The sequence below is a fragment of the Aythya marila genome, assembly GCF_965140915.1.
Source record: "Aythya marila genome assembly, chromosome: 23".
Lineage (NCBI taxonomy): Eukaryota > Metazoa > Chordata > Aves > Anseriformes > Anatidae > Aythya > Aythya marila.
This window is the reverse complement of record NC_139064.1, coordinates 4411728-4425738: the sequence shown is the minus strand read 5'-3', so window position 1 is coordinate 4425738 and position 14011 is coordinate 4411728. Positions and strand designations below refer to the sequence as shown.

The window sequence follows — 14011 nt, the reverse complement described above, 5'->3', positions numbered from 1 at the left end:
TTTATATTGCCTGGCTTGGGCCTGGGGTTTTATTTTTTTAAGATATTAAGAATTTTTTTCTTTATGCTCTTTCTTTAAACCTATCACTGGTAGAAGCTGTGCTGGTGGAAGACCTGTGTGGCTTAAAAATTAACAAGCTAGGTTTATTTTCTACTCTTTACCTGATGTCAGTGCTAAAGTAGCATGGGAAATTTTGTACCTGCGGGAAGTTGACTGTGATCTGCTTTGCAGCAATCAGGTTGGATGTGTATACACATCTAGAATTTCTTCTGGCCAGAAGCTTAGTGACATCTTTCTGCAGAAAAATGCCCCTCTGCAGTACATGGAACTGCACTAGGTCCTGTAGTAAACATTCTCAGGGAGGATGTACCTGTTTGTTTCAAGAGAGAAATTGTAGACTTTCTCCACTGATAAAAAATGAGTAGCTGTGATTGATTCTAAAAGGCTTTATTTAAAAATAAGCAAAAATAACAGTGTCAGAATAAGGGTCATAAAGCTTCAAATCATGTGCAGACTTGTTGCTGTGATTGAGCAAGTAAACTTGAAAAAACGCTGGTTTAGGCATCAGCGGGCTGGGTAGAAGCTGTGCTGCTGGCACTTTCTTAATGTGGCTTTTCCTCTTCCAGGCTCAAGACAAAATCAAATTCCTCTGCGTTGAAAAGGTAAGGAAAAAAAAGGTCATAAGTGGAACTTCGTAGTTCTCTAGTGAGGGCTGCCTCTCGGAAGGAATGGCACCGAGTCCAGAAAAGGAGAATGCTCTTACCTTTTGTCAGTGGTTGGATGGAAAGACGTTGTCTTGTGAAGAGCATCATGTTCTTCAGGGGCCCTCCGTCTGCTTTATGTGCCAGGTGGTGACTCTTGATTTCAGAAAGCGGGATGAAACGTTTTGTCATCCGCACAAACTGGACATCCACCTGAGAGGTGATGGGCAGCAAAGGAGCATGATTGGAGATGGATAGAGCATCCAGGTGTCACATTAAAACTTTGGGGGAATAAGGATTTTAAATGGAAGCAAATAACTCAGGTATTTCTGGCAGGCCAGTTGTTTAGATGGATCGTAGCACCGTGCACTAGAAACATCCATGCATGTGGTCACAGCCAATACAAAATGAAGATGCAGGTTACAGCAGTCACTGCCCTATAATTAAAGTGTGCTTGAAAACCATAGCTTTCTTTGCTATAGACTGAGAGTGGTGCTTAGAGATGTTTCTTTCCTAACCCAGAATTTTGTAATGGTTGCAGAACTGACCTCTGTGCAAGTAGGATTTGAAAATTTAGGGAGAAATGCTTTGTCAACCTTTTCGAAGAGATAGGGGAAAAGGTAGAGAAAGCAATCGGTATTGGATTTTCTCTTGAGGGAGAAAAAGGGAGGGAGGGAGGCCTCAACAGAAGCTTCAGAAGATATGCAGTAGGATAATACGAGACTCCTAATGGCACTGGGATTGCACGCAGAGCTTGAAACAAATGCATTTAGTTTGCTACATTACCATGGACCATTTGGGGTTCTCTTTTCTGCTGGAGGAATCATAGTGAGGATCCTTCTGATCAAACTGTGTGTGATCCGGGTATGCTTCCTTTACAATCTGAAGCAGAACAGGAGAAGAATGTGAAACAAGTTCTGGCCAGTTAAATACCGTTGTCAGCAAAGGGTATGAAATACCCTTGAGGAAGCTGTGACTAGACGGAGTAGAAATAATACTGGAATCAACATTGCTTTCCCTGATTTCCATTCTAACAGTGGGATATATTTCCTTTCCTTACATTCCTTGGCTGGAAGCAGTGCCGAACAGTATGGATGTCGAAACAACACTTCTTTTCAGAGCAAAGTGGAAGGAGCACATGGAACAGGGGAAAACTGGGTATGTGGGAACAGTATTTGTGACGAGTCCTCCTCTTAAGGTTCTGTACACAAGTTTTATACTACTGCCTTGCAGGCTCACCTCAGGAGAATTTAGTGAGTCAAATATTAATCAGATGCCCTGAGTGTGGAGCAACACTTTACTTGTGTGGAACTGCTCTGAAATGACAGCAGGATAACAGCGGTTTGGTTCCATTTCTCTGGGAAAGGCGCTTCGCTGAGTCAGCTGTGCTGTGAAAAGCACATGGAGCCCAAATACCCTAGGCTCATCTGCTGCTTTGATTATTTTTCTCTTTCACCCCTCTGGATGTGGAAAAGAAACAGGATTAATGAGCTGTTTGATAACCCACTGATTACCTTTCCCCAATGCTGAAACAAAGAAGGAGAATGAGGTGCTCACCTTGACAATGGCAACAATACCAGGCTCTTTGCAGTTACTGTGATAGAAGAAGGCCTGTTGCCCAAGTTTCATGGCTCTCAGGAAATTCCTTGCCTGTCAGATTTAAACCAGATATGTTGAGTGATGTGTCTGAAGCCCTCCGGTTTTCATTATAAACAGCGAGAAACAAGACCTAACACCAGGACAGAGGTATGTGCTCCAGTGCTACTCGGATAAGCTTTCCTGCATGGGTTGTACAGATGTTTTAAACTGCAGTGAAATGAAGTACAAACAAGGCTAAAGAGTAAGATCCTCTTGATTAGAAAGTATGAGGAAATGTAACAGCTCAGCCACCCTCATTCGGGAATAGCCAGAAACTTAAGGTAGCTGTCAGCAAACGGGCAGCAGAGCAGATCGTATTAGGCAGGGGAAGAGCGTGTGGATTTCCTTCACAGGAGTCCTGGAACAGACAGCTGTACGCTGACAAGGCACAGTGTTTGGCTGAGTACTGACTTGCTCAAAGGTGTCAAGGGAAATAAAAGCTGATCATCTGTTGAACTTGCTAGAGACTAAGCGAAAGAAAAACTGGTTTCTTTGAGAGAATATTACCCAGCCTGAATCTACTTTTGACACAGAGGGAATTAAGCAGTTTTGACTCCTGACAGAATACAGCTGTCAAAGCAGGCAGACTACATAAAAAAAATTAAAAAAAAATCAGCATTTCTAGCAAAAAGGGAACAAGTTATCTGTGAGGAGAGATGACTTTTTTTCCAGTGATATTTCACGGACTCCATCTTTGACATCTGCTCCTTACCTGGTAGTTTCTTACTCCATCCCAAAAGGTTGTCTGATTGGGCTGAGCTTTTAAGTCTTCAATACTGAACTGCAAAACAGAGAGAAAATACAGGTTAAGTTCAGGAGGCAGTCTGATCTTGGTTGCCTTATTGTCTACATTTTGCCTAAACATTTGTTCCTAGTAGTTCAATTATACTTCAGGCATCACAAAAGCTTTTTGATTCCCACAGGTGTTAAAGGAGGAGCACTGCACTAGTGGAAAGGCAAAGCCTGACATAGATGCTGTCCCCGCTACCAAACCCAAGCATTCTGCAACCTGATTTCTTCTGTATTACAAGTATCAAACCCCAAGACTGTCACCCTTGAAGAGCACGGACTTATGTCCTCCTATTTCCAGAAAGAGAAGTTTTTTGAAAAGTAAAGACCCAATGGTGTTGACATTGTGAACAGTCTGAATTGTTTCATCCTAAGGCACTAATGCTGTGGTTAGGAGTGAAACTGCTTCTACACTTCATTGACTTTGACAAATCAGAATACCAGAAAAGATGTCAGTGCTTACTTTCACATCCACTCCCTTCTCGAGCCTGCTCTCCGGCTCTGATTTCAGAAGCCAGTGACAATACGTTATCTTGCTTTCTTCCCCACCAGAGTCAGATTCTTTCGCCTTTTTCCAGTTCTTCCATCCTGACTTGGAACCTCCAGCTGAAGGTTTTGTGGGCTTTTCTTCCTCCTCCTTATCCTCAGTCTCCTCCTCAGTCTTGGCTATTTTAGCATCAGGCTCCTTTTTATCTTAAAAGAAACAAGAGAAAAAAGACTATTCTGGTAAGACGCATTTTGTTTCTGATAAGGACTGGTGCTGAAATAATTTTAGTCACCCAAGCTGCATTTACATACTGGTATTTGACTGCAACCAAAGTTTGGTGTACCCCAGGTGTTTACATGTAAGACAGTTGCATTACTCACAGGGTTTTTGAGTATTTCTAGTTTGCATTTGAAACAAGGATTTTTTTTTGTGGTATGCACAAACATAGCCTAAGTACAAAGTGTAATTTGAATTTTTATTAATTGCTGAGGAATCAACTGCAGACAACAAAGTTGAATTAGGTGAGTCTGAGGAATAACAAGAAAATTCAACAGCAAAGCAAGCTATTTCATGTACTACAGAAGCTTTATATAAAACCTTTGCTATGCTACCAGCTCAGAGTGGGGCCCATAAGCCTGTGTGTCCAGAACCCAAACAGCAAAAATGTAAGTGATTAAAGGGCAAGAAAGTGGTTATTTGCTGGAGTCTATTCAGCATGTGAGGCACAGATAAGTCAACACTCTAATTTTCTCATCTTATGCATTAAACATCAGATAGCGATGCCTCAAGTGCAAGGTGGGGTTTTGGTTTTTTGTTTATTTATTTGGTTTGATTTTGTTTTGCAAATGGTACCACATCATCTTCCTGCCACTACACTGGGTATATACTTTGACCACCTCTAACACATGGGATCTGAAAGTTCTTAATAAACGGATGAGTCACGTTTCTTTACTGTCTTGTGCTGAGAATACATCGTTGTCCCTATTTTATGTCTAGCAGACTTGTCTCAGTCACACATGGATGCTCAGTCCGTTTTTACAGAGGAAATGCCGTATCAAAGACATGTGGCTTTGAGAGACAGACGGTTAAAATGACTGTGTCTACTTTCACTGTAGCCTAGATCCTCAGAAGAGAAACTAAATTAGTTAGGACATCAGCACAGACCTGCTACTGCTCCTTTGTCTCTCTTTCTGCTCGGCCAAGGCATCTCTGGTCTCTTTGAATTATCTCCTCTTCACCAAGAAGCACCTGCTGAACGAGAGAAGAAGAAGACGGAATTAATGCTTATTCAGGCAAGCTGAAAAAAACTAGAGGGAGCTGAGGCAGAGAATGCAAAAGCTGTACAGTGAGTGGAGAGCAAATACATCTCCTTTCTTGAGCTCAGCCATTTCCTGTATCACTGCAAATCCTGGCACTGGTTGAGGACCACACCCTTGGTGTGTTGGAGGCAGGCAGGCCGGCCATAGCAGCGCCCTGATGGACGTTAGCAGGAGGGCTGCTGTTCCTCACAGCGGGGCAGCTGCTGGAGGAAAGTCCCGAAGGCGCCTGGCCTCAGCAGGGCCGCCTCCAGCCCTGTAAAAGGAGCTGTGCTCCGAGAAAAGCTCCCCCAGGCTCCATCCAGCCTCTCCCCAAGGCAGCCTGCGTGCAGGAGGCCCGTGGAGAAAGGCAGCCACAGCTCTCGCCCCTGCCGCCTCCTGTCAGAAGTTCCTTGGCTCTGAGCTGGCCTGCAGCGGGCGGCAGCAACTTTTCCTCCTGCCGTGCCAAGCTTCTCCCAGCCCTCCCGGCTCCGGGCTCCCCCTCACCAGCTCGGCGGCAGCCCCTTCGCCTCGCAGCGGGGCAGAGGATGCTCTCGCCTCTCCCCAGCTTCAGCTCTGGGGGGGAGGAAACACGCCGTCCCCCGCCCGACGGCAGTCGGAAGTCAGTGACCGTTATGCAAAAAAAAATAAAAAAATAAATAAGAAAGGCATCGCCTCGGAGGCTCGCCTCCTTCCCGCAGCCAATGTGCAAGCCGGGAGGCTCCGTTGGCCGGACTACAGCTCCCAGCCCGCTCCGCGGCTCCCAAGGGTGCTGAGCAGGGGCTGCCATGGCGTGGCGAGCGGCTTCCCCCCGCCTCGGGGCCCACCTGCTGCTGAGCTGCCACCGCCGCCGGGGGATCGCCTCCTGCATCGACCGTGAGGCTCCTCGGCGGAGGCTGGGGGGAGCAGGGCGGCCTTCGGCCTCCTCCCCGCGTGGCTGCGGGCGGTGGGGCCGGGGGGACCCCAAGAGAGGGAGAAAGGAAGGGAGAGGGAGGGAGGGAGGCTGGGGTAGGGTGAGGGGAGGTAAAGAGGGAGAGGCCAGGGGGACCCCAAGGAGGGAGGCTGCCAGGGACGAAGCTGGGGGGGACCTGGCAAGGGGAGGCCGTGCTCACCCCCATGGAAGCCTCCTCTGGAGGATTTTCGGAGGGAGGCAAAGAATATCTCCAAAAGAACCATCAAAGCACTGCAGGAGGCTTGCAGGGAAGGCTAGGGCTGAGGTACCTGCTGCTCAGTCGCCATGCCCTGTGAGTGGGGTCTGCCCCGGTCCCAAAGCACTAACCCAAGGCACAGCTGGGACCAAGTCTGACTCCCCCGAGAGGATCCCAGAGTGCCTCCCGGAGGAATCACTTTGACATTTAAACATATATTTAGGATAGAAGCAGCAGCATCACTTAGGGGTTCCTAAAATTCATAGGAGGAGCTAAAAAAGCAACTTTGGATCTCTGTGCAAACAAGGCAGGACGCTGATACATCGGCAGATGCTGTGTCCAGAGGGTTTCCTTAATTTTTGCTTGCTTTCTAGCATCACTTCTTTGAAGTCTCAGGGCTGTTTCCTTGTATTTCTGCTGCCCTGCCCCAGTCTCAGAACTAGCACTGAGTCACCGGAGACATCTGGGTGTTGGGTTTGTTTTGTTCTAGGAATGCCCCCTCCCAAAACCCACTGCCCTCACACAGCACAGATCCAAAGGCTCCACAGAATGGAGAATTTGTCTCTGTAGCACAGCCCATGAACTGTTTATGTTAGTTAAGGGCCACTTTTAATTGTTTGGGGTACACAAGTGGTGGTAGCACTTGCTGTCCCTGTAACAGACACCTGTTGGATCTTTTCCTGGGTTTCTAGCATCTGCTGGTCTGACTGAGGAGCAGAAGGAGTTCCAAAAAGTTGCCCTTGATTTTGCTACCAAGGAGATGGCTCCTCACATGGCTGAGTGGGACGAAAAGGTATGACAGCCTCAGACGGGCTGCACTGCCCACTCTCTCCTCCCTTATCACATTATTGCCCTTGGGTCTCACCGGAGGAGTTCCTGCAATAGCTCCTCGGTGCTGTAATGACATTTATGGGGATTTTTGGTTCAAGATGCTGCTGTAGCTGGGGTGGGAAACCATGAGAATTTCCTTGAAGCCTTCCTAGCCAGGTTAATCAATCGTCTGAAAAGTGATTTACTCCTGAAGATGGCATATATCTGTCTAGGTAACTGATCAGGGATATCCACTTGTGATGCCTCTGCCTGTCCCAATAGGAAATATTTCCCGTGGAAACGATGCGGAAGGCAGCCAAGCTAGGATTTGGTGGCATCTACGTGAGACCAGACGTGGGTGGCTCGGGATTGTCACGACTTGATACCTCCGTAATCTTCGAAGCTTTATCAACGGGCTGTACCAGCACCACTGCTTACATGAGCATCCACAAGTGAGTGTGTCTGCAGAGTGGTGGACGGTGGCTGCCTGCCTGAAAAATGCAGTTGTTCTGTGGGCTCTAAATCCAGCGTGAGACAGCTTTCCTCGTGCTGCTTATTTATAGCTGGCAGACCGAGCAGACACGTCACCGCGAGGATCCCTTGACGGCAGTAAACAAACAGGCTACAAAACCCGAGATGCCACCAAGAAGTAATTATAGCTTTGTGGCACGCAAGATGGGATTAAGTTCTGGATTTTGTTCCCCACTTAGGCTGTCTATAGATAGCAACCTGCCTGGAAAAAGCTTTTTTGCCTCGGTTGTGCTGCGAGAGTGCCCAGAGGCACGGGCTGATGCTCGGGCCTTATCCAGCTTCTGCAGGCACGTTCAGGGACGGGCTCGCTTTGTACACCAAGATGGAGCGATGTTGCCTCCTTGTTCCACGGGTGGTTTTACGACGAGACAGCACAGCTTGGTGCTGAGGGGAACGCTGAGCCTGTTAAGTAGGAACGTGCTGTTCCACAAGGCAGCAAGCCTGTGGTGAAAGGAGGGCGATCTCCTTCCTCCCAGCCTCTGCAGCGTGTCATTTTGTTCCCTTTCAGCATGCGTGGGGGCAGCTGGAAGGAGGGCTGCCTCCCGGGCTGCTTCAGATTAACTGCAGCAGAGGTGGAGCAATAAGCTTTCAAGCCTCTGGTTTTGTGGGGCCAGGTGGAGCTTTGTTCATCTGTTGAGTCAGGGATGTTCTTATATCACCCACCCTCCTTCCAGGGCCGTGCTCACACACACTTACCGTACTGCTGCTCCTTCTCTCCCGCTCCAGCATGTGCGCTTGGATGATTGACTCCTTTGGCAATGAGGAACAGAGGCACAAGTTCTGCCCTTCACTCTGTAGCATGGAAAAATTTGCTTCTTACTGCCTGACAGAGCCAGGTGAGCATCCCCAACCAAAATACCTTCACTGTTCCTTCGCTCCTAACGTGGTTTTATCAGACCTGAACGTTGCACGGAGCTGGGGGCGAGATGTTTGTTTCCACATTCTCCTGTGCAATCACCACAAGATCAGAAGGGGTTGGTGAATACAAACCTGAGTGGTTTGGGGTGTGATTCCCAGGAGAGTGTGCAGGCTCCAGCTGCAAAGGTCTCTTGCTACATTGCCTGCTCCCTTACCTCCCGAGCAGGAAGTGGAAGTGATGCGGCCTCGCTGCTGACCTCTGCCAAGAGGAAAGGGGACACCTACATCCTGAATGGCTCCAAGGTATCTCTCTGCTCCTCTTAAAGCTGCTGCACGGCACTGCATGCACAGGGGGTCCTGGGTCTCACCATCCTTCCCATTTCCTACTGTCTGCTCAACTCTGTCTATTCCCCGAGCTCTGCAGGGCATTCACCAGGGCTCAGTACAGCTGGGGCACTAATCACCTCCTGGCAGTGGGCTCTTTGCCCCTCTGTCTCTGTACCCCACTGCTGCTGCAGGCTCAGGGTTAGCATTCAATAGCCTCCCCTTTCCTCTTGTGCCCTTCTGCAGGCATTCATCAGCGGTGGAGGTGACACCGATGTCTACGTGGTGATGTGTCGCACCGGAGGCCCAGGCCCCAAGGGCATCTCCTGCTTGGTGCTGGAGAAGGGGACCCCGGGTCTCAGCTTTGGCAAGAAGGAGAAGAAGGTGAGACACTTCCTCTGCTTCCCTGGGGGGAATGCAGGACAGAGATGAGTTCGTCTGCAGAGCACGAGACATCTCTTGTTGGATGGGAGCAGCTTACCAGCCTGGCATATTCTTTTCCAAGCCACATCCAATTCTGGTGAAGTTGCACAATAACTTTCGCTTTAGTAAGCAAAGGATTTTGGTCTGAGGAACACCAAAGTTCATTAGATCTGGGCCTTTTCTCAAGGACACTCCAATTTCTTGCTCAGCACACTGACACCAGACCGCACAGACCACAGGCTTAGAGGTGCTCCTGAAGCAGCTTGGCCATGAGATCAAGGGTTGGGAGCAGGCTGGGCAGCTCTCTGCTGGGAGCTGGATGTGTGCAGCTCCTCAGTGCTCTGTTTCTTCCCAGGTGGGCTGGAATTCCCAGCCAACTCGGGCTGTGATCTTTGAGGACTGCGTCGTTCCTGTTGAAAACCGTCTGGGAGCTGAAGGTCAGGGCTTCAGCATTGCCATGAAGGGGCTGAATGGAGGCAGGATAAACATTGGTAAGAAAGACAGCAGAGAGCCAAGGGAGAAGGGCAGGGTCATATTGTCACTCTCTGCACTAGCTTCACACTCACTCTGTATTCTTGGCTTCTCCCACCAGCTTCTTGCTCGTTAGGAGCTGCTCATGCTTCTGTTCTCCTGGCTCAGGAACATCTCACTGTCCGCAAGCAGTTTGGGGAACCCCTTGCAAACAATCAGGTAACTTTTCCACCAGCTCTGCACTCCCTGAGCTGTGCTTTGTCTGAGATCAGAGCTTCAAGTCAGGATTGTGCTTTTCCAGAGTAACAAAGTGTGTCAGGCCTGAGACCTGTCTGCAGGTTGTGGGGGTGTGGGTTGGAGCACAGCCCCCTCTGAAGACAACGACCTAATTTTTTTTCCTCCTGTTCTGTCTGCTGGCAGTACCTGCAGTTCAGGCTGGCAGAGATGGCGACGCGCCTGGTGGCAGCACGGCTGATGGTGCGCAACGCCGCGCGGGCACTGCAGGAGGGACGTGAGGATGCAGCTGTGCTGTGCTCCATGGCCAAGCTCTTCGCTACTGATGAATGCTTTGCGGTAGGTTGCTCAAACCTCAGCTGGCATCATAACTGGAAGCTTGGAGACCGCCCTTGGTGCTCAGAATGTCAGAAAGAAGTTTAACACTATCAAGCCCCAGCCCCAAGAACGTTCAGTGAGCCAGAAGCCTCTTTTTAGGACCAGGATATTTTATGGGACAGAATTCTGCACCCTGCAGAGGCAGCAGTACTAGTGCCTCCAGAGTTCAGGACCCCTGGCTCCTAGTGCTTTCTGTATTACTTTCTAGGGGACCAAGCAGGGAGACAGGACAGGGAGTAGAGCATTTTTATTTTCAAGTGGTAATAATGCATATTAACATGCTTATCACTTGTAGGCAACAAGTGATCTTCCCTGGACCACTGAGAAATAAAAGATTATCACAAAATGTGCCTGAAAAGAGAAAGCAAGAAGGAACAAAAAGGAAGGAAAGTGAAATCTGCACCGTGACACATCCTAGATTAGTGTCATTTAGAAGCTATCATATTTTCTCAGCACTCTGCATTTTTTCCACATATTTATTATGTTTTCTGTCCCAAGCTGATAGATAATGATAGATGGATTCATGTTTCAGTAGAAATCAAAGAACTGAACGGATTCCTCAGTTGACTGGCCACTAGATGGTGATCTGTTGTTTTGTTCTTTGTATTTGTAGCACCATGGAAATGCAGCAAAAAAATGCCTTTGTTAAGTAAAGCATTTCCTGGTTATTTACACACTTACAGTGTTGCTATTAATGATATAAATGCACCATTAATGTCCAACAGCACTTAAGGAACACGATAGCACTGCGGGCAGCACTGATGGGGACTGAAAGCTCCTTGCTATCACACCAGACCGTGAAGAGATGAGGTTAGGTGATCAGGAAAAATAGAAATGAGCCCAGCTTCCTGGGTTCTTACCAAGCTTCTGTGCTGACTTGTCCTCAACACCACATGAGTCTCAATGCTGTCTTCTTAGATCTGCAACCAGGCTCTGCAGATGCACGGAGGCTACGGCTACCTGAAGGATTATGCTGTGCAGCAGTTTGTGCGAGACATCAGAGTCCACCAGATACTGGAAGGTAAAACGCTCTCACTTACAGTGCCTTGGCCATGTACCAGGAGAGGACGGGCTCTCCTGGGGCCCCTGCCTCCCACATGACTGACTCTAGGGTTTCAGAGTCCACTTTTGTTCTGAGCATGAAGTGTTCCTGCATGTCATGCGTGTGAATCCCCTGGCCAAGAGCTCATGGTGTGTTCTCCAACCATCTGGAGAAGTCACTGTGTAGTTTCAGAGGCTTACAGCAGGGGGAGATCTCTGGCTGTCATTGTTAGTGGTGCCTCTGTCCAGTTTTAACCGATTACTCCTCCAGACACCTGCTGACGGTCCCCAGCCATTCCTATCCCTGGATTCCTGTTTGCCTTCCAGTCTTTGACATTAGGTCTCTGGCAGTGTCTGGGCACAACTGTGTGTGCAGTTGCCTTTCCTAATCTCAATTTGGCCTCCTAACCATTTTGTTTTCTCTCCTTGGAAATCCCTTCACCTCATGGTACCTTGCAGGGACACAATCTTTCCTGTACTAAATAGCCCTACAGTCTTTCTGTATATTGTGTATGGAAAACGTAGTAAAGTGGAGAACCGAGCTGCTGACATAGTTCTGGCTCTGCTCAGTGCCTGGTACCCTCATCCTCTCAGTGCCCAGATAAAAGAAGCACCAGCAGCTATCCCTCTGAACCCTGCCCTGAGCACTGTGCTGGCACTCACCAGATTTTGGCCCAACACCTGCAAAACCCACCTCAATTGCTCGACCTGGAAAGAGCTTTTCTGTGCTGTAGACAGAGCATCAGGGAAGGATTTTTTTTGTCCTCACTGGGGGCAGAACCAGACTGTCTCTAACCTGTCTTTTGCTGCAGGTACCAATGAGGTGATGCGGATGATTGTGGCCAGGAATCTGTTACAGGCGTGAAGCCGAGGAGCTAACCTTCAGCCTTCGTGTCCTCCGTCCGTGCCAGCAGGGTCTGTTTCCCTCCCCTGCTCTCTCCCTGGGAGCAGAGAGGGTGCCGGCAGTCTGTCTGTCTGCCTCGTACCGGAGGGCACCACAGCAGGACATAGCACCCTGTGCCCGTGGGCTGCTGCCACCAGGCTGGCGTTGTGCAGCTTGGGGACACAAATTGTGGCTCTGAGTACAAGCCTCTGGCTGCAAATCCTGAGTTTTGGAAGAGAAGCACCACCTGCTGAGCCGGGACAGAAACAGGACCAGCGAAATCTTTAGTTTGAAGGAGCCCATTGCTCTGCTTGGAAACCCATCCTCCTGGACAAGTTCGCTGCAAGCACCGCACCTCAAACCACTGCAGGAAGGGATCACTGATTAATTGAGGAGCTTGTTAACCGAGCCCCGTGTTTATTTAGAGGCACTCCTCTTCCCCCAGCACCCCTCTCCTGAGGTACTACAGCAGTGGGGAGCGGGGTCCCGGGGGAACCTTGTGCTCGGAGCAGCTCTGAGCAGCTCCCTGCGGCGTCTCTGGGAGTAAAACACTGGTAAACCCTGCTGCTGGTTTGCCTTTTTTTTTTTTTTTCCCTCACAGTGTTTATTTTAGTTTCGTTTTTCCTCATACTTTACTTTCCTTTTTTTTCCTTATGTAGTTTATTTTGTTTTCCTTCTTATTTCTCACAGTGCTTATTTTCCTTTTTTCCTCACATTTTATTTTCCTTTTATTCCTCACACTTGATTTTGTTTTCCTCTTTTTCCTCACATTTTATTTTCATTTTTCTTCTCAGTTTATTTTTTTTCTCACATTTTATTTCGTTTTCCTTTTTTTCTCGCATTTTTCCTTTTTTTCTCACATTTTATTTTGTTTTCCTTTCTTTTTCCTCACATTTTATTTTGTTTTCCTTTTTTTCCTAACATTATTTTCCTTTTTTTTTCTCAGTTTATTTTATTTTTCTCCTCAGATTATTTTTTCTCACATTTTATTTTTTTCCTCACATTTTATTTTGTTTTCCCCTTTTCCTCACATTTTATTTTATTTTCCTTTTTTCTCAGTTTATTTTATTTTTTCCTCACAGTTTATTTTTTCTCACAGTTTATTTTGTTTTCCTTTTTTTTTTCTCACATTTTGATTTCCTTTTTTCCTCATATTTTATTTTAATTTTCCTCTTTTTTTTTTTCAATTTTATTTTTTTTCCTCGCAGTTTATTTTGTTTTCCTTTTTTATTCTCACATTTTATTTTATTTCCCTTTTTTTCCTCAGTTTATTTTTTCCTCAGTTTATTTTTTTTCTCACATTTTATTTTTCTTTCCTCACATTTTATTTTGTTTTCCTTTTTTTCCTAACATTTTATTTTCCTTTTTTTTTTCTCAGTTTATTTTATTTTTCTCCTCAGTTTATTTTTTCTCACATTTTATTTTTTTCCTCACATTTTATTTTCTTTTCCCTTTTTTCTCACATTTTATTTTGTTTTCCCTTTTTCCTCACATTTTATTTTATTTTCCTTTTTTCTCAGTTTATTTTATTTTTTCCTCACAGTTTATTTTTTCTCACAGTTTATCCTTTTTTTCCTCACATTTTGATTTCCTTTTTTCCCTCATATTTTATTTTCCTTTTTTTTTCAATTTTATTTTTTTCCTCACAATTTATTTTGTTTTCCTTTTTTTCCTCACATATCATTTTCCTTTTTCCTTCCCTCACCCTTTATTTATTTCCCTGTTCCCCCCCCTTTATTTCTTTCCCTTTCCCCCCCACTTTCTCCCCTCTCCCCAACCCCGTTCCCCCCCTCACCACCCGGCACATCCCAACCCCCTCCACCCCCCCCACACCACGATTGGCACCGTCCCCCAACTCCTCCCCCTCCCCTCCCATGCTGGCGGCGCCCAATGGCAGAACCCGCTGCGGGGCTGAGGGGCGGGACGAGACCGAGGGCGGGCGGAGCGGCCCAAAGCCGCTCTGCGGGCGGGGGGGGGGGGGCTCGGTGGCGGCGGCGGCG

The 14011-nt window shown here is 47.4% G+C and overlaps 2 protein-coding genes across 3 annotated transcripts; one reads left to right on the top strand and one right to left on the bottom strand.

The window, feature by feature from the left end:
- Positions 1-437: 437 nt before the first annotated feature.
- Positions 438-5540, bottom strand: THYN1 (thymocyte nuclear protein 1). Of its 2 annotated transcripts, none has more exons than XM_082777969.1 (8): positions 5418-5540; positions 4780-4863; positions 3592-3821; positions 3052-3120; positions 2259-2351; positions 1488-1583; positions 764-914; positions 438-649 (listed from the first exon to the last, which is right to left on the bottom strand). In XM_082777969.1, exons 2-8 carry the CDS (start codon positions 4820-4822, stop codon positions 603-605), a joined length of 729 nt encoding a protein of 242 aa, XP_082634095.1. In that variant the 5' UTR covers positions 4823-4863; positions 5418-5540; the 3' UTR covers positions 438-602. The 2 variants fall into 2 exon arrangements, with proteins under 2 accessions (XP_082634095.1, XP_082634094.1); XM_082777968.1 differs by having other exon boundaries at positions 4780-4866; positions 5418-5537.
- Positions 5541-5655: 115 nt separating this feature from the next.
- Positions 5656-13760, top strand: ACAD8 (acyl-CoA dehydrogenase family member 8). The gene is made up of 11 exons (XM_082777967.1): positions 5656-5786; positions 6751-6851; positions 7151-7320; positions 8126-8235; positions 8484-8560; positions 8828-8965; positions 9360-9495; positions 9597-9694; positions 9896-10048; positions 11006-11108; positions 11941-13760. Exons 1-11 carry the CDS (start codon positions 5699-5701, stop codon positions 11991-11993), a joined length of 1227 nt encoding a protein of 408 aa, XP_082634093.1. The 5' UTR covers positions 5656-5698; the 3' UTR covers positions 11994-13760.
- Positions 13761-14011: the final 251 nt, after the last annotated feature.

Coding starts and splice junctions, on each gene's coding strand:
- THYN1 (XM_082777969.1), bottom strand. CDS start 4,822: ATGCCTTGGCCGAGCAGAAAGAGAGACAAAGGAGCAGTAGCAG. Junction 915..1,487: donor AGAACCCCAAATGGTCCATG/GTAATGTAGCAA, acceptor ATCACCTCTCAG/GTGGATGTCCAGTTTGTGCG. Junction 650..763: donor CATCCAACCACTGACAAAAG/GTAAGAGCATTC, acceptor TTTTCAACGCAG/AGGAATTTGATTTTGTCTTG.
- ACAD8 (XM_082777967.1), top strand. CDS start 5,699: ATGGCGTGGCGAGCGGCTTCCCCCCGCCTCGGGGCCCACCTGCTGCTG. Junction 5,787..6,750: donor GATCGCCTCCTGCATCGACC/GTGAGGCTCCTC, acceptor CTGGGTTTCTAG/CATCTGCTGGTCTGACTGAG. Junction 10,049..11,005: donor CTACTGATGAATGCTTTGCG/GTAGGTTGCTCA, acceptor CTGTCTTCTTAG/ATCTGCAACCAGGCTCTGCA.